The following is a 24,427-nucleotide window of genomic DNA, read 5'->3' as shown; positions in this document are numbered from 1 at the left end:
GAAACCATAGTTTGTGATAGTGGACACTGAATTCCTGCCTCAGCTTTGAATTGTCACTATTGTTACACGCAGTTAGGACATGAAACCATAGTTTGTGATAGTGGACACTGAATTCCTTCCTCAGCTCTGAATTGTCAATATTGTTACACGCAGTTAGGACCTGAAACCATAGTTTGTGATAGTGGACACTGAATTCCTTCCTCAGCTCTGAATTGTCAATATTGTTACACGCAGTTAGGACCTGAAACCATAGTTTGTGATAGTGGACACTGAATTCCTTTATCAGCCCTGAATTGTCAATATTGTTACACGCAGTTAGGACCTGAAACCATAGTTTGTGGAAGTGGACAATACATTCCTGCCTCAGCTCTGAATTGCGAGTATTGTTACACGCAGTTAGGACCTGCAACCATAGTTTGTGGAAGTGGACAATACATTCCTGCCTCAGATTTGAATTGCCAGTATTGTTACACGCAGTTAGGACCTGCAACCATAGTTTGTGATAGTGAACACTGAATTCCTGCCTCAGCTCTGATTTGCCAGTATTGTAGCATGCAGTTAGGACCTGAAACCATAGTTTGTGGTAGTGAACACTGAATTCCTGCCTCAGCTCTGAATTTTCAGTACTTTTACACGCAGTTAGAACCTGAAACCATAGTTTGTGATAGTGGACACTGAATTCCTGCCTCAGCTCTGAATTGTCAATATTGTTACACGCAGTTAGGACCTGAAACCATAGTTTGTGGAAGTGGACAATACATTCCTGCCTCAGCTCTGAATTGCCAGTATTGTTACACGCAGTTAGGACCTGAAACCATAGTTTGTGATAGTGGACAATGAATTCCTGTCTCAGCTCTGAATTGTCAATATTGTTACACGCAGTTAGGACCTGAAACCATAGTTTGTGGTAGTGAACACTGAATTCTTGCCTCAGCTCTGAATTTTCAGTACTTTTACACGCAGTTAGAACCTGAAACCATAGTTTGTGATATTGGACACTGAATTCCTGCCTCAGCTCTGAATTGTCAATACTGTTACACGCAGTTAGGACCTGAAACCATAGTTTGTGGAAATGGACAATACATTCCTGCCTCAGCTCTGAATTGCCAGTACTTTTACACGCAGTTAGGACCTGAAACCATAGTTTGTGATAGTGGACACTGAATTCCTTCCTCAGCTCTGAATTGTCAATATTGTTACACGCAGTTAGAACCTGTAACCATAGTTTGTGATAGTGGACACTGAATTCCTTCCTCAGCTATGAATTGTCAGTACTTTTACACGCAGTTAGGACCTGAAACCATAGTTTGTGATAGTGGACACTGCATTACTGCCTCAGCTCTGAATTGTCAGTACTTTTACACGCAGTTAGGACCCCTCAGCTTTGAGTTGTCTGTACTTTTACACGGAGTTAGGACCTGAAACCATTGTTTGTGATAGTGGACACTGAATTCCTTCCTCAGCTATGAATTGTCAGTACTTTTACACGCAGTTAGGACCTGAAACCATAGTTTGTGAGAGTGGACACTGCATTACTGCCTCAGCTCTGAATTGTCAGTACTTTTACACGCAGTTAGGACCCCTCAGCTTTGAATTGCCTGTACTTTTACACGGAGTTAGGACCTGAAACCATAGCTTGTGATAGTGGACACTGAATACCTTCCTCAGCTCTGAATTGTCAGTACTTTTACACGCAGTTAGAACCTGAAACCATAGTTTGTGGAAGTGGATAATACATTCCTTCCTCAGTTTTGAATTGTCAGTATTGAACAGAACAGAACAGAACAAAGTTTATTTCGTACAAAACAGTTCACATAATAATGACAATGATATAAGTCAAAGATGACCCTTGATCATTGATAAATTGAATAGTCTGCATATGTACATGGCGATCAGTTATAAATTGAATGAAAGCCTGAAAAAGAAAGAAATAAAAAAAATACCTTTTAAGCTATATTCCTATAAGTTGTCTTATGTAGATATCTCTACGTGATGGTGCTAATGTCATTTACATACAATAACATATTATAATCAACGAAGTACATTTATATATGCAATTCTTTGAAACTATACATCATGAAAAAAGTGCAATTTACAATATGACAGGTTAGGAAACAACACTTAGTGTAACAGTTGAGCATTTCTATTTCTCAATTCAAACGCCTTGTACACAAAGATGGACAAGTTACGTAGTATATATTTATTTTCTGATTGTAAAAGTCCGATAGCTTTTAACATAGAGGGTCGTTGACGATAATATCTAGGTATGTAATTATTTCTTATCTCAACATACATCAGGCATTCAAAAATGAAATGGAACTCGTCTTCAAGTAAATTACATATAGGTCGCAGCCTTTCATTTAAAGGAGTTCTATTCCATAATACTCACTTCTACATTCAATCTATGTGCGCTCATTCTTAATTTCTAAGTGCAATTCTATATTTTGAAACATTAACGCAATTCAAGTAGGGTTGGAAATTAAAATGAACGAAAGTACTGTAGAATATTGCTCTTGAAGAGTCATGGATCGTACTTTTAAGGTTTTGAATAAAAATATCACTGACACGTTGTTTTAAAAGAGACATGAATAGCAGGATATCATTTACACCCTGGTTGAGCCAAACATGATAAAAACCTAAATCTGTAAGAATCTTTCTAATACTCATTGCCCAATTTATAGATCGTGGACGTGTTTCTATATCTTGCAACATTATTTTATAAACCATGTACAGATATTTGTGTGCTTGCGAATTTAATACTTTAAACCAAAACCGCACCATATTGATTTTACTATATGAATTAATATCAAGTCTACCAGTCTCGGTGTAAACAAAGTCGTTTTGGGTTGTTGTTTTCACACATAGCACAGATTTGACGTAAAGAGTATGGATGCGTTCAATGGCCATCCTTTTGTTACACGCAGTTTAAATATGAAACCATAGTTTGTGGAAGTGGACAGTACATTCCTGCCTCAGCTTTGAATTTTCAGTATTGAAACGCGAAGTAAGAACCTGAAACCGCAGTTTATGATCGTAAGGACTTTATTCTTTCTCAGTTTTGAACTCTCGGAATAATAACACAGCATGTAGCAATGCATAAAAAGAGGTCGGCACTGCAGCCAAAATCTCAAGGCATTCTGTCCTCCTGGCAATATAATGACAGTCACAATGATGTTTACTTTTGCAATTAATCTATTTTTTCAAGCTTTGTCATACTTAACAACTTGGAATAATCCCACGATCATACATATTTTCAAATACATGTATAATGAAATGGACATTTTCCCTTAATGCATATATATATATATATATATATATATATATATATATATATATATATATATATATATATATATATATATATATATATATATATATATATTCAAAGAGGTGCAGACGTGCGATGTGCTCAGTCAAATAATCGGGCACATATGTTTCCAACAAAAAGCAGAAGAAAACACGAATATGATTAAATTTTGATTATTAATTTACCACAATAATTATTCCCTTATTTAGCAATAAAACAGTTTGTTTTTTTAAAAAAGGAAGAGAGAAAAAACCTAATTCAAATACAAGCATATATTTAACGATTGCATGCAAAACTACTAAACAATTAAAAATAAACATATATTAAACAGCTCTTTTTCGACTGTTTGTCAAATTTTCAACTTAAAAAGATGGTTGGCTGAAACGAGCATTTACCACAAATAAAAAACGGCTGAAGTTTATTAATGTTAATGCCCACACTATAGTTTGATGCAAATATATAATATGTCTTTTAAATTTAATGCATTATCGTGTTAAACTTATTTGACTTCTTGATAAATTAAACATCATATATATGAAAAGATAACAAACAATATTAGCCTATATAAATATATTTTTAATTGATATGTTTTTGTCTAAATCATATGCATTTTTATCACAAACACAATAATGCATTTAAACTATATTTTTAGCATTAACCTTTATTTAATTTGTTACCAATTATGTTCAGAATTATTTGATACATTTAATTCAATATTCTTATCACAATAATTCCGAACATTACAATCAAAACAATAGACAAAATCATCAACGCCCAACATACACTCAGCGAAATACACTCGGTCACACTAATTACATAAAATGTTAAAAATCATTATCGGAGAAACCGAACATTTTAATGATATATTCAATATGTAATTTACATGTCACCCAATCATAATACTACCTATTAACAACGATTTTAAAGTCATCAAAATAAAAACATTCAAAATTTAAAAAATCTATAAATTAGAACTATACAACATCAAAAAATGGTAACGAAAGTACTAGTTTACTAAAAGTCATGACACACCATAGGGTTCGAATACGAAGCTTTCCAGTATAAAGTCTTAAAAATAGTATATCGACAGAATCTATAATTACAGTGAAAGCCGTCATAATTACAACAAAACCTCGCAACATTTGTTTGATATGTGCATTTACATATAGCCTTGCAGTGACATAAGCTCTGCAATGATAACAAAACAGTTCAATTTATGTTAGTGAAAAGTAATTATTTCAAATGTAAACAGTATAAGGCGAAAAATAGCACTATCTCTCTTTTTGTTTGAATTCATTTAGTATTATTTCTTTTTGTTAAAGGTGCATATTGACTTAAATTGAACAGTCCTGTATATATATATATACGTCAGCCACACTTCATAATTAAATTGTTCTCTTTCATAAATGATACCATACTTAATATATTTCCGTTACTTTTTTACATCATTTGATTATTTGCTCGTCATATTTTCCTTCCTTTCTTAACTTACTGGTCTATGCATGTAGAAAGACAGTAATCGTTTGATTGTGTCAAGATTTACAAGAAAGGTTCATATAAACTTGCTATTGCCTTTTCCTTTGATATTCTCTTCCATCGTTCTGGAATATTTTCACATTGGCCAACGAGTTTGCCACAAATCTTGTCGTAATAAGTAGCAGATAACCACGCCCAGAATGTTGAGCATTCTTCAGTATCGTTAGAAGGCTTTATGTCCCAACGTTTGAAGAGCTCGGTGTATTTCTTATAAAAGTGGAACTCACCGGACTGAATTCCTAAGAATGAAAACATAACCGCAAAGATATCTGGCAATATACTTTTTGTGCAGCCACATGCCCCATTAATATCAGAACAACGAAAAGTACTTGTTCCTAAAGCTACTTCGTAATTACAAACATCAAAACAATTTCGCTTGTATTTGTCATGAACGCCATTTAAACTTGGAGGTTTGTGTTGCAGACATTCATGTTTTGATTCAGGTGTGTGGTCCTTTCCTTTAACACATGGCTCGCGGCAAAACGGACACAATTCAGGACAACCCCAAACATCATCGAACATGTTACGGAAATCAATAGTTTCAATGAATTTTTTTTTTGTAATTTTCATTCGCAGATTATCCTCGATGGAGTTGAACATTTTATGTAATTGTTCTACCTCCAATACTGCTGTGGTAAAATGCTCTGCGCTCTTGAAATAATTTTTGTTTAGAAATCCTTGGAATCGTCTATGATCGATTGGTACATGCTTGAATTCCTTTTCAAAATGTTCTAACCACTCGTAAGTCTGAAGTTCCTTCCTTTTCTTGCATTGGTTTTGGCAATAAATAAGAGAATTATTAATATCCTTTTCCATATCTGTAAAATAACAATTTAATTCGTCTCCTAGTGTCTTGTCAAATAAGCCTGAGCATTCACGTCTGAACCATTCGAAAGCGAATTGTTTCGGATCCCTGGCGTAATCAAAAACTTCATTGAGGTCAACAGTTGTAGCAATGAATTGACAAATACTAGCAATTAGCTTTCGCTTCGAGTTTGGTAGTATGATTTGAAAATGTTTGCATAACGACGTTGGAAATTTTGATTCTATAACTTCTTTCAGATAATTTCCGAGTTCAAGAAAAAATAAAACGGACGCTGCGCTTTCGTCCGATCTATCCTTAAGTTCTTCTTCAAAGATTGCATACATTTCAAGTTCACATTTCTTAAGTTGATATGTTACACCATTAGTTAAATCGTACAGAACATTATGCTCTTTAAACTTCTCTAAAGCAAAGTTAAACCCATCGGCGAACATTATTGACGAAAAACTCGGTTTAGCATATATTCCAACTTCCTTTAACTTTTCTGCATAATTGTCATAACACTTTTCAAATTTCTCGGAAAAGTCAACTACATCGCTTGATGAAAGTAGCCGTCCTTTATTTTTGAAATCAATAATCAGCTTTTCAATTTCTCCGTCTAATATTTTTAGCCCAGGAAAAACTATGTCATGAACAAAATCCTTTTTAAAAACTAAACTTGTAAAAACGTATTTCTTTGAGAGGTTAAAATCGTTTGTAGTTATTCCAACTTTACCGGACAGACGTCCATAAAAAGTTGTTTCTCCATATGACCATGTTAGTCGCTGCTGGTGAATCTCATTGGTAGCGGATGCATGCTTCAAACATGTTTGTTTATACTGGTAAACGAAATCGTTGTACAAATTATCCACTTGAATAGAATGGGTATGTGCTTTAATTTCATTCTCAAATTCTCGCCATATCTTATCGAATTCAGACCTTTTTTCGCTAGAACTTTTTGAGGATAAAAATATCTCAGCAGATTTTTCTCTTAGTTTATCTCTGCCAGATGAACTTATTGCACATGTTCTCATTTTCACCAACTGTTCATCAAAATACCTATGTGTTTCGTTTTCTGTACGTCTTTTCAATTCCTTAAATTCGTTTTCGAATCTTGGTGAATAAAATGAACTCCAGTTATACACATTGTCCATCTGCCGTTCTTCTTTGAAAACGTCCATGAACTCCTTCTTTATTCTATCTGTTTTCTCCGAGATGAATGCGTTCATCAAAGAAGCTACTTCTTGGCTGTTCTTTTTTAATTCTTCTTCATCATGACATTCAGACATATATTTTAAACATTGATTTACATGTTCGTCTCTAATCTGGAAGCCTATGTTTCTGATTAAGAGTTTGAAATGGTCTTCAGTTTGAAAATAGGCTTTAATTGCTAGGCTACTTCGAAAGGTTAACGCAAAGCTTTCTGAATTTATACCATCCCAAAGATCGGACGCAAGCTGAGACAACTCTGACAAGGATTTAAAGCCATAACAGTGTAAACGTGCCATAGCTGTATCTTTTATTTTCGAAATTTGCTTACTGTAGTCAGGGCTAATTCTCATTAAAGAATCAACACCAACCCATAGATTTTGAACTGTGTGTATATCTTTTCCTGCATCAAAACTAAGAACATCTTTAGCATTATAAATATTTGAAATCTCTTCTGATTTGGCAGCCTTTTGGGCAACTAAATCTAATGTTGTGTCAAAATCCTTGTATACTTCTTTCGTGTAAACATCGGCAAAACTGCCAGTTACGTTATGATGAATAAATAAACATTCTTTGCCTAGAGCGACGCGACTTTGTGACGATTTTATTTTAAGAAGAGCGTGTATAACAACTTGCATGATGTCTGTCATATCTGAAAGTTTTTCACCCATAACGTTGATTAACGATAAGTTTCCTAATCCAATGACAAATGTAGCAAGTTCATTATCTAGATGAGTAGGCCGCCAAACACCTGATAACAACGGTGCCCTAAGGCCTTCTGAGTCTAAAATCATAACGTAATCTGACGCTTGATTTTCTGTGTTGCGTTGCCTCACAGGAAGCAACTTAGCTTGAATTCCTGTAGTGCAACGACCTGATCGTACAGCAAACTGCACTCCAAACATTGTATTTAAAACAGTAGACTTACCAGAGCTTTGTAGCCCTAAGACGGAAATAATTTTTATGTTATGAACATGCAGCCTTTTGTCTAATGATCTAAAAACATATTGCAACCATCTACGTGGCATGAAAAAGGACTCCGTCATCAGTTCGACTGTTTCGCCCTCTATGATTAAGTTTGAAAATGTGTCCACACAATCTTGTATACTTGGCAAACAATATTTCCTAGGGTCTTCTTCTAATTCACTGATAGAATCATAGACGTGACTGATTTCGCGAAAAAGATTCTCAACTGAAAGAGAAGAAAGTTTTATAATTGTATCTAAGTTTGAGCAGAGATTTTCAATTTCCGTATCCGATTCGTGTTTTGAATGATCTCTCTTCCTTTCAGAAGTTTCTGTATTTGATCCGTGTCTTGTATGACTTCCCTTCCTTTCAGCAATTAAGTCTAATAAGTTTGTTTTCTCCTTTGTCTTTTCGCATAATAGTTGAGATAATTCTTGTTCAATAAGAATTCTTAGCCAACCAATGAAGTACTTTTGTCGAATGCTTTGATGCCGTGTACTCACCAGATATTTTGCAAAAAGTCGGACGCTGTTTGAAATTTTCGAAATGTTTTCTTTCCGTTTGTTATATATTGCGTTTTTATGCTTTTCTATTTCATGCCGATCGTTTGCATGGTTTTTTAATCTCAATGTTTGCATCAATTCCGGAGAATCTAAATACGACAATGGCGTTAAAACACTAATACAATTTTGAAACCTGTTTTTATCATTTGTTTGTCCATGTATTTGCTTACAAACTTCCGCAGTCATGTCAGACATCAGGCATTTTGCTAATTCCTTTCCAAAAAATAAGTCTTGGTTTTCTTCCTCGTCTAATACGTGACCATTGTTTTTGTTAAAAGTGTTGATTCTCACTTCTAACGGCAGCACAGCATGGCATGTTTTCAAATGTTCTGCTATGTTAGTCCACATTTTTTTCAATAGTTTTTCAGTTTCCCTTTCTGTTCCGTTTTCATGTGTTGAAGTTACTTTAAATTTATCTTTATGATTATAACCTAACTTTTTTATTTTGTTTTTAATACTGTTTTTAGTTTCTTTCCCGATATCATTGTGCTCAGAGAACAATATTACGCATTTTGGTATTTGAATGAGCAGTTCGCTATAATTCTCAAAATTGCTTACCATTTCGTTAAGGTCAATGATAACAACAAATAAGTCTGTTGCTTGGATTAAACATTTCCAAATAGTTGATTTTGATTTGAATTCTTCAGTAAAGTCGCCTCTGACATTCATATATGTTTTTACCAGTGTGTTTTCATTTGCAGATGTATCCCAAAATATCTCGACAACTCTTTTAAAAAGATCACGTCTTAACAGACCTGACTTGCATTCTCTGTTAAAAAAAATTGAGAATGCGTCATTTCTATTTTGGATCAAGCGATTGAGAAACGTTGATTTTGAAAATTTTGGCCTACCAAGGCGAACAAATGTTATCAATTTGGTGTCCATGTTTAAAGCGCAATGCTCCAAATTATCATTTGAAATCGGAAACTGTTGTAAAGGCCATAATGCAACTTGAAGCGCATTTGTTTCAACTGAATGGTATAAAAAAGGCATGGCAAGTTTGCACAGATACATCTTCTTAAAAAGTGCTTGTTTCAAAAGTCCATCACATGAATGAAATGTGGCCATAAATATGTCCATGGCACACATTTCAGTCACCGCTTGTGAGTCATGTTCGTTATTCTCTTCAAGCCAATTATCTGTTTCATCCTGCTGTGTGTCAGGTACGTTATCTCTGCCTTCCCAATTGCCGTGAAGAAGTTCGTGGAGGAGTGCCCATGGCGTATCTGATAGTTCCCTGTTAGATTTCGGATTTTCGGACTTCGACATGTCTATAGCCAGTGCTTCGTTCAGCGTAATTTTTTGACGAAGTCTTTCAGTCAGACTGAGCTCCTCGAAAACTGCTTTAACTTCTGCCGTGAAAGAAAAATAATATATGTAATTCTTATTGTTCGTTCATGGACACAACTCGCTTGTTAACATTGAAGATATTTCGCAAAAAGTGTGCGATACCCATTTTCCGGTATTCAATGTGCATGCTGCCCGCGTGTTTCCTTATCTTTTCCCTTAGGTTTACGAATTCACAAACCATAACTAGATAACGTCTTAGTGCAGGGATCTTGAATGCATTTAAAGGTAAGTGTTGAATTTGTTTGCGAATATCAACCAGATATCTAGATAATTATCGCGACAATTAAGTGTCAAACACGAAATAATTCGCGAACGTTATCTGGTTATCGTACGGCAGTAATATTCCACCATACATTAGGATAAATGAAAAATACATATAGCAGGCTCGTGTGAAACTTACCTTGAGTTGGACTTTGAAATTTGCCAAAAAAAATTGTGATCAGTTCGGGATCAATATGTATCTTAATTTTCAAAACTTAATTGTGACATTGTTCTTAAAAAATCAAAAACCTGGTTTCTTCGCATTGCGGAATTGCTACTTTGTTTCTTGTTTACTTGGGTGATTTTAGTTTTTGTTGGTACCAATATATTATATTTTCGTTAGTAGAATCAATCCAACATAATTAAAAGCATCTAACCTGCACTAACGGAACTGTGTCTTGCTCTCCCAGTCAATTTAACGTTGGCATCTCCAGCAGTTGCAACATCCGTTGTCATGAAAATGGAGATGTCAAACCAAGGTGGCTGTGTATTTGATTGCACCATGTATGACAAACAATGGTGTATATCAAATAAAATCTTCTCATCCTCTCCGACAATTTGAATCTCTTGTAATATGCCTTTTGTCTCTTTGAGAAATTCCAGGATTCCATATCCAATATAAACTTCTGACAATTCTTGACATCCGATGCCTATTTGGAACATAACATATATTTAGTAGTATTTTTAAGGTAGTTATATTACAATGGATCAAACATTAACGCCACAAAGATCGAAGTTTAACAGACATTTAACGAGACAACCAACGGCACAAGAAAATTACGGGCGTCGATGTTTAGTATACTCTTCAATTTAAAGATGGTCCAATAAAAGAGCTATTTCCTAACGACTAAAATGAAATTATTTTTTTTTATAATTAAATGCGTAATACCAGTTCATTAATTAATAGCGATGAACAACGTTGGTTCAGTTTAAGCATATATATGTTTTAATCCTTTAAGTTATTGCTCAGCGGACAAGCATTTCCGTTGAACTTTCCGTTTTAGAACATTCCGTCTCGCACCCCATATGCCAGATGAGTCAAGCGCAACAACGCAAAAAAGTATTTTACTATAAAGTTTACGAAAATTAAATAACATTTCGATAGAGTGCGATTGAGTTTAAATTATACAGAACTTTGATATTAACAAAAAGAAATAATGTTTAAAAACACGATTTTTAGAGGAACTATTTGACGTCAACATTGAACTGAAATTACTTCGCGTCATGACTTCAGTAGAAGCCATCACTCAGGTTTTTTTCGTGAAATTCAAAATGTACAAGTTTAACGTCTTTTCCACGTTTGGAAGGCATTAAATAAAAAAAAACATGTGTTTCCGGTCCGGATCGAAACATCCGAGCTCTCGGGACGGAGAACTGTCAACACATCATAAAGATAATTTATCCGACTGGAAGCGCATTATATATATCATTATATTATGATATGTAATTATGAACTATTTTTGCTGATTCTTGTATATTTTTTCATACATATATATCTCAATTGAAGTCATGTGTTTGTCTCTAGAAATATTTTGATCAGTATTATTATCCCTCCTACAGGAGAAAAGAAGGAATAACTTTTTATAAACCATTTTTATCTTTTTATATTAGCAGTTGGGCAATATACGTGTTCTTCTATTGATATGCTTTTTTCTATTCACGGTGAATAAGAGTGAAAGAAACTGAGTGATAAATACACATAAAAGAGAAAACTTGATCATGAAGTATACTCGTATACTTAATAAATATATACAAATTTGAAGGTGGCTTGTATGACAGTTGTCCAGATCTCCCGAGTTTAATCTGTAAAAGCGGGTCCCCTAGAAATCGCTTAAAACATGAATACAATCAGCGTTACAAAGTTATAGTACCTGCTGCGATAGCTGAAAATGCTGCTATGGAACAAGGGCTTTCTTCGCACTGCGTGAGACCTTTATCAACGGCATTCTTCAAATCATTTCCAAACGTTTCGACATTTTTCTGTTAACACAAACAGTACATTTTGTCGATATGCAAAACTCAAGAAAAACAATACATGCCATAAATTTTGTACATCTTTTATACATTTACTTACATGCATTTTATAAACAATCAGATATGACTGCAGCGTAAAACTTTTATTGAAAGCTACACATGAAAATAAAATGATGATGGGCGCATCTTCCTATTATGTGTATATTTTACTTTGGGAAAACACTCATCATGGTACAGTAGTGCTCTCGTCAGCGTTAGAATAGCGTACTAAATACACAAAAGGGCTTGACTTCTTATAAAAAGCGACAAAAGGAAATCGAAGAATTAGGTAAACATCTCTTAATAAATGAAGGAGTTTCAGACTTATTTATTTTTATCTGTTTTAAGTAGTATGAATCGCGTTTTTGAGATTACAACTCAAAATGTTTACTCCATGAACTGCGACAAACTGAATATTTTTATTTTGTATAAAACTTTTCTGAAAACCTTGCGAAATAGCTTTTGAAATTTTAAGCGGTATTTGTCAAAGTTCCTTCAAAGGTATAGGAGGCATCGCTTTAAATATATTTTACTTATATAATAAGTTTTTGAAGTATTGAATGATCGTGATCTTAACAGCGCGCACAACGATCAAATGGATAAAGTGCAATATCTTTCAAAGCCTGTCGATTGGTTTTACACATAACGGAAACCGACTTTGGTTGTATAAGTTTGAGTATCTCTCATGCAAAGCATTCATACATTAACTATTTGTATTGTTTTCAGTTTAATCATTATTTAAAATAACGCTCAAAAGAAGGACGCGGTGACGAACGAAAGTCTTTGAAGCTGACTGTTTTAAGCCACTGAAGGGGTAGTAAAAGGGCATTGCGATTATGGTTAAAGAGTAAGTTTCGCTAAAATTATATATTACACAAACCGACTAGAGGGTTGCAACTCCGTATAATGACAACGAACGGAAATTAGTTCGCATCATCCTTTTTCTGAACGTTTCTTAACATTTGCGCAAGAGGTATGTACCTATATTAGTGAATTTGCTCAAAGAGGTGTTTCAGTCATAACATTGAATTTTATGTTAGTTTTTTATCTACGTAAAAACTCATCGAAAAAGGATTACGTTGAATTCGCTCAGCAACACTTCATCACATTCATAAGATAAGAAGGTCGTATTTCGTTGACAAGGAACGAATGATCGGACGGACAATTAAACGCCATACCATAATGGTCAACATAAAAAATGCAATATTTTTTAAGCTTTAACAATACGCTATGCATATCCCATTGACGCTTCATACAATACATTTATTTAATCTGTCATTCAATATGCCACCAGAAAATGATGTCATAGCCACCGATTTTTTTCTAAAATAAATTAAGACTGACAAGCATCAGACAAACAAACAAATATACATTGTCATAAGTCATGGCATAATTGTCGTTGAAATCTGTTTGTTGTCACTCGGTGATATGTATTGTTGTGTTTTACATTGAAATAAATAGTTATCCCTTATTTCTTACAATGTATCTCTAGAGGCTATACTCACCGCCGTATATGGTTTATAATCATCCCAAACCGGGAAAGGGACCCTTAAAACCTCTTGATTGTGCGTTTGAAATGCATCATCCACCAACAAGCACGCGTTTTGAACTTCATGCAATTTGCCACACTTTACTGTCAGTTTTAGCTTGTCTGTAAGTCCAATAACCATAGGAAATTCTGGAATGTTTTATAAACGCATTCATTGAAGCTTTTTTTTATCAAAAACATATATTGACACACTATCATCTTAACATGACATAAAAATTCCAAGACCTGAATTAACCGGTTAAGTGGTTTTTGTGTCTGTCACGTCATTGTCTCTGAAAAAGACAAGTACCAAGCTTGCAGTATATTCGCGGTGAAGCAACAGAGATGAAAACTTGACAGTCTGCTTACGGACAGTTTTGATTTTTATGAACTAATATCAGTCTCCACGCCCGAGATAAATCACATTAGAAAACACCTACTATATACAAAATCTACCTTCATAAAACTATCAATACAGTTCCGATAAAAAGCAATAAAACATGAAGTTGAGCGCTAATCTAGAATTTCACTGCCATTTTAAAAACAACAGTAACCAACAACCAAAGACAGCATTGAATTAGTTTAAATGTGGCGTTCACAATACCTTGTTTTTAAACATCCACAGATTATGAAGTTGACAATGAAATTCATTAAATATCTACTATTTGTCTAGACCAATTCAATTAGATCATAAATTACTTGTCGGCGCTTTCCGAACGAGGCCTTCTGTTTTCTTTAGAGCGTCAAAATATATATCATTATTTAAAGTAGTTAGAGGATAACTATGTGTTGTTATGCTAGACAAACATTTTTCCTTTTTATCTTATGCCTATAAAGGATATCATTTGACATATAATTAATTATATTTCAATTATATATCAACTATTTTTGGCTTATAAATCCTTATAAACCATTGGAAAGTATAAAATGAATGCAATTATTTAAGTACCAATGACAATTAAGTTTTAATCAATTGTTATGTTTCTTGTGACGCTTTCTGGCAGATGACGTCTGAAAGATACTTTGACTTTGACCAAATGATTCCATAACAAATAAATGAATTATGTAAATTCTAATCGTCCAACCTAGCAAGCCAATGTAACAATTATAAGTATACCTGGTCTAGGGCCTGGATTTGGTTCTATTCCCGCTATGAGTAAGAGTAAACCAATAAATAGAAGTGCTCCCGTCAATCCTGCAACTCTCTGTTTTAATACCATACAGTTCCACATAGGACCCAAAATGGCAGATATATATCGGACAGCATCTATACTTGGCAATTGCAACTTTAAACTCCGTTCTGCCTCCGTCTCATTAACTACATGAACTATAAAGACATTGTAGCATGTTGGTTATGTTACATATATATTATATGTGCTCTGTCTCTTCTATATCTTTCATAACATTTTAATTTTGTATTCCTTACACTTAAATATACAGGTTGAAAATGCAAATACAATTTTAAAAAAACCGTATTAAATGAAATACACCTGGTGCAATTAACAACCCTCTGCAAACTTCCTTATCGGGGCAATATTTACATATTTTTGTGTGTTTACTTTTATTTTACTATCGGTGTCCACTCCAAAAGCTTAGCAACACTGCTTGATAGTATTAAGATTTATTTACTGGTCCATCAGAACACGTGAATAATTAGTTTTAAACAATGTGCGTAGCACAAAGAATATGCATACATACAATAGATGCATAAACTCACCGGCATCTATAAGACTGAACTCGAAGGCTCCTGACCACAGCACCAGGCACATAACAACCAAGAAGAAAGAAACCGTTGTGCTTTTCAAGAAAAGGCTCAAGTTGACTGATATGTTTGAAGTTACCACATCGGAGCCAAATGCAAACTTGTTCGTTCCTATTCGAGCTCTGTATGTTTGTATATCAACACCCATGGTGAAATCTGAAAAAAGATGAAGTAAATGTCAATGTAAACACCGTTTGCACATTAGACTGCACAAAAGAGGATTTGAGTGGCCATATAGGTGTCCGTCTCTCATCGGCCAAGAGGATGTTGGTTCGACCCCCACCCCCCGGGGTTCTTTCCAATGGCCTCTCGAAATAATTCTACCCCAGAAACAGACTCGATAGAGATTCTTTTACCGAGCTTGGGAAAAGATATTTAAACTAAAGATGCTACAACAGAAAACAAAAACTCCATCCAATGCAAAGAACTAAGTTTATCATCAAAAATGAAAATATGAGCAAATCAGGAACAGTAAAAGCCATATTATGTTTCATATGTTACTCATGTGCCGATAATAGTTTGCTGTTTATCCTTGAGAGTTCAAGGTGTTTGGTGAGTGTTTTCGGTGTCAATAAGATAGAGCAAATGCCTAAACATAGTATGGGCAGCACTGGTATGCAGAGCTTGCTTGATAGTATGACTTTGCATTTTAAGCTTTATATTCTTTCAAATTTCAGAGAGTTTTACCCATGCCAAAACACTCGTGATATTTGAGGCAAACTATATACCATCAGTTTCATAATATCAACCTTGCCGTTTGCAATTACCGCATTTGCTTTTTTGTAAATTCTCAGAGATTATTTGGAAAAGTATATAGCTATTTCGTTGGATGGATGTCGTCAGTCTAAACAGATTGTATATACTCTCGTTCATATAATGCATGTATTGCAAGTTTAAAGTATTTTAGCCACACTGATGTACGTTTTTTTGTGCTTGCTGGTATTGATGGTTAGGTCACAGTCTTTGAAATCAAGATGAATCCCACAGGTCGAATAGCCAATAAACTTTTTTGTGTAGAGCAAAATGAGATTTTGAAAAAAGCGATGATTGTGTTTTATGAATCAAAATCGCCGCCATGACTGTTCAAATTAATGGGTAGTTCTCCTTTGGTCCTTCGGTAATAATAACGTTTAAATATTCTTAAGTTTGCAATAAAACTTGTAACACAAGTTTAGGGATTTGATAAATTTGTAATATCACTTGAACCCTTTTGATTTCATAAATGCCTCACCCACAAAACCACAAACGTGTATGTCCGTGTTGCTATCATATTCAATGACAAATATTCTCCTACTCATGTTCCCTTTCTAGACGCGTTATTGCTGTGAAAACGGCTCAAGCGCAATATGTATTCGTTTGAATCGACTGCCCTATGGCTAACGCATATTTACCAATGCATGCCTTATGGTTTTTACAAAACAAACTGTTCATATATTGGCAGAACTTGTTCAATTTTTAGTTACTGCTGATCTTCGTATATACGGTAACTAACTAGGAACACTCATCTCCGGATTGTCGTGAGAGAAGCGAACTTACTCGTTCGAGGCTATTTCATTCATCGTATTGACGTCTATTGAGTGAAAAAATGTTTATATATTTTTGGTAGTCCTGTGGCATCTTAGTCATTTAAGGATTATTTATAATATGGTTTCGTTGTTTTGAACAATCTTCATTTCACAAAGTCTCTTATTATCGTAGTAATGCTTTAACACATCGTAGTTACCGAGCTTTTGATTTTGATAAGTTGTATTCGAATCTTTCCGTAGCCGCCGTTTTGATGCTCCAATCTTTGTCTTGACACGGTTATTCAGGATCGTCAAAAGCGTCATTGCTTAAAAATACCCACAGGCACACGATACAATAATTATGCGGCATAAAACGAATTAAAACAGGGTAGAAGATTTTACAAGAGATGGCAGACTATGAATACAGAACTACAAAGTCAAGTATCGCCAAGCGTTAAGTTTAATCAAAGCGAGTGTTGTCTTTCAATGCAAAGCACTTACGATTTATGGTTCTGCTGATTCAAAACACCTAAGAATACAAGAATTATCGCCTCATTATTGTATATACCATGTGTATCTTGACTTGATACGTGTTGCATAAATGTATCATTTTCATTACCATCACGCAATTACGCAAGCATTGATCATTAATAGAGCTTCAACTAATATAATTTCTTCTAAGCGAGGTATTCTTATCGACAATGAAAATAATAACCGCATTCAAATAAAGTGTGTCACGATTCCGTTCAAAATATCGCCATTGCGTTATGTCGTAAAACCAATGACTCCTGTCAACACATTCAATAAACGATTATAGTTAATGCATTGCCGACAACTCCGTTGCACTTCATAAATAGCGAAATATTGTATCAGTGACTTATAATGCCAAAGCGCCCTGTATACCCACACGTATTGAAAGAAATTGGAGTAACCTAATCGGGTGTGACTTATTGTGAGTAATGTGTTGGCTGGATTAATCCATTTATGATTTGAAGCCCTGTTGTGACTTAATAAAACTTTTTTCTGTGTGTGTTTGGATGTTGAAAACGACTTTTGTAAATGGAGATATGACATGTGTGTGATTATTGAAAAAATACAATACAGATTATTGCTAATCTTTATCTAATAGTAACCTTAACAGTTTAATTGAAATATTAATCATTAAGTGTTTATATATGACGGATGTAGATAAGAAAGTGAACATACTAGTAATTAATGTTTGTTTTTGATGCATTAATTCTGGTGTAAACACATTTTATTGCGGATAAACTGTTGAGTTATGTTAGATTTAGATTTTATCATTGTCTGGTATTAGATTTGTATTAAATCATTACATTGATCGGCCATTTTGGCCATGATCTAGACACATTCTAGGCAATAGGTATATTAGATGACGGGATGGATACATGTGAGCCTATTATATTTAATAGCATATCTTCGTTTGTATAATTTGATCAGTCACACATTATTTAAATATAATATTGACTTGTATTGAAATGTAGAATAAATGGCAATGGGATTCCAACTATTGCGCACAACTTGGCGATGTTAACTAACTCACTGCATCATTAGACCCCTCAAACCGGTAACTTTTTGTAGCAGTTAGTTTTGTCATTAGGCGTTAAAATATGTTTGTTTCCCATTTCCGGAGCTACCTTTTTTGCATCTCTACACGTTATTATTGCTTTGAATTTTAGTTTTTATTTGTTTGAATTCAATCTGTTTAAAGTTTTTTTTCCGGCTTCTACCAATTTCAGCGATACTATTTGGAGTGTCCGTAGTTTTAAAGCATTAATCCTTTAGTTTTTGGTAACATAAAAATATAATAAATGGCTAATGAAAGCACTTTCGACCAACCTACCTTTCTAATGGGGGGGGGGGGGGCGGTATCAAAAGTGCCAACTCTATTTGAACCTGTATTTTTACATTTTATAAAAAAAACAATGTCTTATTAACATTTTCCTTTCAAACTTACAAGGGTAATGCATTTTACACATATAAAGTCAATGTAAATTTTAGCAATCGCGGCATCTCAAACTTTCGGAACTTAAATGAATACGATACAAGTTAATATGCTACCCAAAAATGACATTCTAATACTCAAAACAAAATTGCTATTACTTTCACTCCAATGTGATTATATCGTGTAACTCAAATTCACAATACCTTTCTGGATTCAGGATCTGTTCTCATAAAAGCTACTTCCTCTCTACAGCAGAAACCACAAAATGCAAAACGGCTTGTTGTTCAGCATTGAACCCGTACGCGCATGCGCACTGGCAAATAGATCGTAAAAACGACGTATTGCGCAGCTTTTTGTGCAGAATTGAATGGAAAATGAATTCAATTTGAAATAAGGTCATACAGATTTTTCAAGTTAATGTCGTTTGATCTCTAAAATATAAATGGAATTGCTTAAACATTCATGCTGTCACATCGGTTAAAAATGAGTAAATGTTCCGCATTTTACATACGAACATATGTACATTGTTGATTCAACCACGTATGGTTTAAAAACATTCACATCCATTCTTTGAAATCATTTTTATAAGTTTGTGTGACACGATAGGTTATACAGATCATTACATGTGAAAATAAACAATAAACCATGGTATAAGAGAGTGTCATATTTTTGAGCATGCCATTCGGTTATGGCTGGCGATGACCTAGTTGTAAACTCTGACTTTTGATCGCATCCAGATTTTACAAATGATAATAGGTGCATTATTTTCAGTTTAATCATTGCGGCGTGAAACAATCTCACCTCTACCGTAAGCTCTTTTTGTCGAAGAAATATCAATTTACAGTTCAGGTTTAAGACGGTTTATGAAGGACTTATATGAATAGGCATTGTTTCTAAAGCGCAATATTGGACTACAGTTCAAAAGAATGTGTATTTATGCTCACAATACGATCAAAATTTCATTCAAAACCATTCTGAATGACGAGACAAGGTCAATGTCTGATCAATGAATAATTTTGCAGGTGAAAGTACTTGTGCACGGTATAGTAAATTACACGATTTATAGACAATCGGTAAAAGTATAACTAAGGCATTACTTACGCGCTTGGGATGGAATAACAATGCTATATATATATATATATATATATATATATATATATATATATATATATATATATATATATATATATATTTATATATATAAATATATATATATATATATATATATATATATATATATATATATCTTGGAATATCCCATTCAATCATTAAAATGTATGTTTGACTTCCCATATATTTATATATATATAGATTGTATGGTGGTTCAAAGATTTACATAGCAATATGAGAAATTCATTTATCAACAGTATTGCAATATGTCTAAACCTTCAACAAGTGCAAGTGTGACTGTTTTTTCACCTGACGCTTAAACAGGTGCTGGCAAATTTATGCTTTATACTGCTAACATTTTTCTCTATTATATTTGTTTTTGCAAATGAGTCTTGCTCTTTTTATGGAGGGGTGTGGGGATGAGAAGGGTGGGGCAGGGACACCAATCCAGACCAAGTATGTGATCCAATTGTTTAATACCTTCTAATGCATCTGAAATATTTTATGTTACACTGTATATGCTGTTCTTTTCCTTAAAAGGTTTGCAAATACTCATATTCAAAAGTAGTGCAAATATTTACGCATATTTTGTTTGAACTATTCAATATTTTTGTGACGACTACTGTTAATACATGAATTTAAGGTGCTACGGTAAGTATTTCAGCTAGGAACTGGTACACACAGAACTGTTGATGAAATGAGGAAGAACTCTAAGCAAAGGGGTAAAGAATGTTAAACTGAACATAATTCAGTGTTGTTGTTTTCTAAATGCATTGAAATGGCTGTTTCACCATGCAAAAAGTGTTCATGTATCGTCAAAGATTCTTAACATTTTTAATATACAATGTAGCTTGATTTCTGTGATCAAATATACAAGATCAGCCCAAATGCAGAATAGTGCATATCTATTAAGGTCAAAAATTGTATAAGTGTATAACAGATTTAGGTGTAATGCCAAGATTCTGTACTTATCTAAAGGTTCCTAAATTTGAAGGTGCATGTGGTGAAAGAATAAATAACCAGAAAAGCAGAAATGAGCAAGCCATATTTGACCATTTTTTACATCTCATAATAATGATAATCTGATAACCTTGCCTGTTTCGTGTATTGAGAGAAAACAGTATGTTTCTGACTTGATTTGTGATAGGTAGTGTTGGTAATCAGATTTATGTTAGTAAACATTGTTTGAGATTGATAACCGATCATGCTTTATTCATATATAGTTATTTTCACTGGTGTACACACATTTATGTATTTAAAGAATACAACAACCTTGATTTGGTAAGCATATCTGACACTGGATCAGGGTTATCCAGTTCCATATTGTGCTAATGCAGGTGTGGCTCTATAAATTGACATTAAAGGGAAATCCCGCAGCCTGATCCCAATATTCTATAATTAAAAAGATATTTTGGGGTCACCCTTTATAAATAATTTTGTGGTTTTAATTTTTTGCGCGGCATGGATTACAACTTTATCATTGTAATTTGAAATTAATACTTTATTTACTTTAAATTTGGATTGTGCTCTTTGTGGTGAGATTCAATTTCAATCGATTACTATAATATGTTTATACTTTTCAGCTAAGGAGAAAATCTTTCGCAGCCAAAAGACTGGGGATGGTTCTGCAGAGAAACTTCTGCATGTGACAATGTGATTCTCAATAAATTGAAAGAAACCAATGTTTTGTCTGGTATCGCTGGTGGTGTTGTTTGTCATACTAATTTATCATAGAGAACGGTATTTAACTTTATGTATAGATTTTAAACTTTACTTATAACATTATTTATATTATCACGACAGCAATTGTTTTTACATCAACATGACGATGTTACATTGATTATGCCATGTATTGTAAAGTTTGAATACTTTTACTACAATTATAGATTTATGAAAATGTGTATTCACATAAATATTAATGAAAAAACTGAACCGTTATATACATGTAAGTTAATTATTAAATTAAGGAATGTGTCCGAACCAACATTCCTGTGAAGTATGCTAATCTTGCAAATTTGAAAAAAGTCAGTTGCTGTTTAATGTCTTGTAAATAATGTTTACAGCAAATTCACAATTGACACAAAATTCACTTTGGTGTCCTGTGCCATGTTTTAGACACATCTAAAAACTCATGCATGTTATTCATTTATGGATATCTCATCCGCATTAAGGGGTCATAGATTAGCATGTCTTACAGAAAGCTCTTGTTGGCGAAGGTAGAAAATATTAAATATCTACCTTTTATTTCGCTTATTTGAATGAATATTGTCTAGATTTAAAAAAAAAACTGATAAAGAATGCCATGCAAAGACTGAACTTATCTGACAAAGATATATATATATCGTGGTGATTGTTCCTACGTTATATATGAAATAAATACCATATTTTGATTTCAAATCTGTAGCAAACATGAAATCGACCTTTCGCGAAAAAGAAAAACACAAGACAGATATGTGGCGGAATACAAGGAATTCTAATTGCGTTATGATATTATAACTGTATCACAATTGTTGACAAATTAAGAACTACTGGCAAATTAAAATTCCACTAAGTTAAATGTACAAGTACCATATACATACGTCACTAAACAACTTAGAAATATTAATTGATTTTATAACACGACCCTTACAATATAAAAACACATTACATATGGATTTAATTGCAGATAATAGTTGCCGAATGTAATATGTTCCGTAACTACGTACAAGTGCATGGGATACCAGACTTTTACTCTGTTCTATATTAGGTAACCTGACAAAATATTTGAACTCGTCAAAACCAATGACCTCCACTAGCGCACCAATGACCTTTATCCCTTTCGGAGCTCCTCGGACATTTTTAGATCGAAAACAACCTCGGATGTATATAGACGGCTAAATACTTAGAAATTGGTATGTTTAAGTCCGCAAGTAGATCGCATAGTAGTTTAATTTGGCAGTTAAACTTTATAACTAAACTACTGGGAATCTTAATTATGTTTGCAGTAATACACTTCACTGGCAATCAATTTAAACTTAGACCAATAAATACAAGCTAAAGTACTACGTTTAATTAATGATATAATTCAAAACATTACGAACTACTACTGATGTAACGACATACAACCGAGGTTGTTTTCGATAAAAATGGCCGAGGAGCTCTGAATGACCTTTATCCGTGCTTTCTTCGATTTATTACATTACCAAAGAACATGATTTGTTAAACCATCCGTCTACTGTTTGCACGTATTTCATTTACTGACAAACTGCCTTGAAATGGTCCAGCTTAATAATCCGAAAACCTTTTGACAGATCGGCAACAATAAGGGCGAGATTCTGGCGACCTCCCATATAGGGCAAGGTTTGTCAGACACAACTCTAGGCGGTCATATTACGACAATTTGCTCCTGCACCCGGGAAGCACAAGTGTGTTTGTTTAGTCTCTTGACAGTAATTGTAATAATCTTTTTTCCAAGACTGTTTTCCGGGAAATCTACCACTGCTCCGATTCTCATTCAAAACACATGCAAGGTTGTATTTTTGCAGAAGCCTTAATATATCCGGAGAAAAGCCAGGCAATGGCGCGTTTCACCAAAGCGCCTAAGTCTTTAAACAAATATTTTCTTGGCAAAAAACTTATCTAGCAGTAATTTATGTCCACAATTTCTTCAACAGACTCAATATTTAAGCAGATCAAAGCAAAGTCTGTGTTTGTTTGCAATTTCCAATAAAAGCATGTCCGTTCTCGAATAGTTGGACCAATGCGGAGAACCATATAACGCCTTTGACATTACACCGTTTTCATTAATTGTCATTAGAGTGAGAGGATTTAGTGTAACTGTGTTAAAACCCCTGTGAAGAATTGAGCTAAATGTCCCCCTCAATTTCGTGACCGCTCCGTGATGAGCGATCCAAATGACTTGTGGTTATCGCACACTAACCCGCGATGTGTGTATGTCTCAAACTCCTCTTTGCTTTCTGGGCCTAGCGTCCATAATCGTCTCTGTGCATCGCGACTCTTTTCACTTAAACAATCACCGCAAAATTTGATTAAGTGGTACAAAATGTCTACCAAGTCATTTTCCAAATGAGATTAGTTGTAATCGAAGTGCCACTTACAAGAACGCCCATAGCATGTTTGCAGTATTATCTGTAACGCGTTTCTTGGCCCTCGCCCACGTAGTATTGACTATGTGTGTCGATCGGGTGCCACCGTGGGACCTTCTGCAGGCATAGTACTTGTTTCAGTTGTTGATTGGCTGTTGCCCAAGTTCGGTACTATATCCGCGCAAAATTTCATAATCGTATGGCCATCTCTTGTCCATTTCGACGCCTAGTATGACGCCTGCATTAGAACAGCGCTCAAAATTATATGCGGAAGCAACGTCATTTCGGTAATGACGCCGTTGGAATTGTGTCCTAGCCACGCGCTGACGTTTAATTTTGGAGTAAGAAAATATATCAAATAATATATAGAATAAGAAGTTTTCCTAGTACATAATAATAGAAGTACAACTAACGTATAATTATTTGTTCCTCCGCTTGTATCTAGTACAGTAATTATTTCTACCATT

At 34.2% G+C, this 24,427-nt stretch overlaps 1 protein-coding gene across 1 annotated transcript; it reads right to left on the bottom strand.

Annotated features, from left to right (window-relative positions):
- Positions 1-3,416: 3,416 nt before the first annotated feature.
- On the bottom strand, positions 3,417-17,126 carry LOC128240957 (interferon-induced very large GTPase 1-like). Its single transcript, XM_052957945.1, has 7 exons — positions 17,021-17,126; positions 15,253-15,453; positions 14,653-14,862; positions 13,513-13,685; positions 11,866-11,974; positions 10,372-10,644; positions 3,417-9,735 (listed from the first exon to the last, which is right to left on the bottom strand). Exons 1-7 carry the CDS (start codon positions 17,124-17,126, stop codon positions 4,847-4,849), a joined length of 5,961 nt encoding a protein of 1,986 aa, XP_052813905.1. The 3' UTR covers positions 3,417-4,846.
- Positions 17,127-24,427: the final 7,301 nt, after the last annotated feature.

Source organism: Mya arenaria, chromosome 7 (assembly GCF_026914265.1).
Source record: "Mya arenaria isolate MELC-2E11 chromosome 7, ASM2691426v1".
Classification (NCBI taxonomy): Eukaryota; Metazoa; Mollusca; class Bivalvia; order Myida; family Myidae; genus Mya; species Mya arenaria.
Note: the sequence above shows the minus strand (reverse complement) of the source record. Positions and strands in the feature narration are given on the sequence as shown.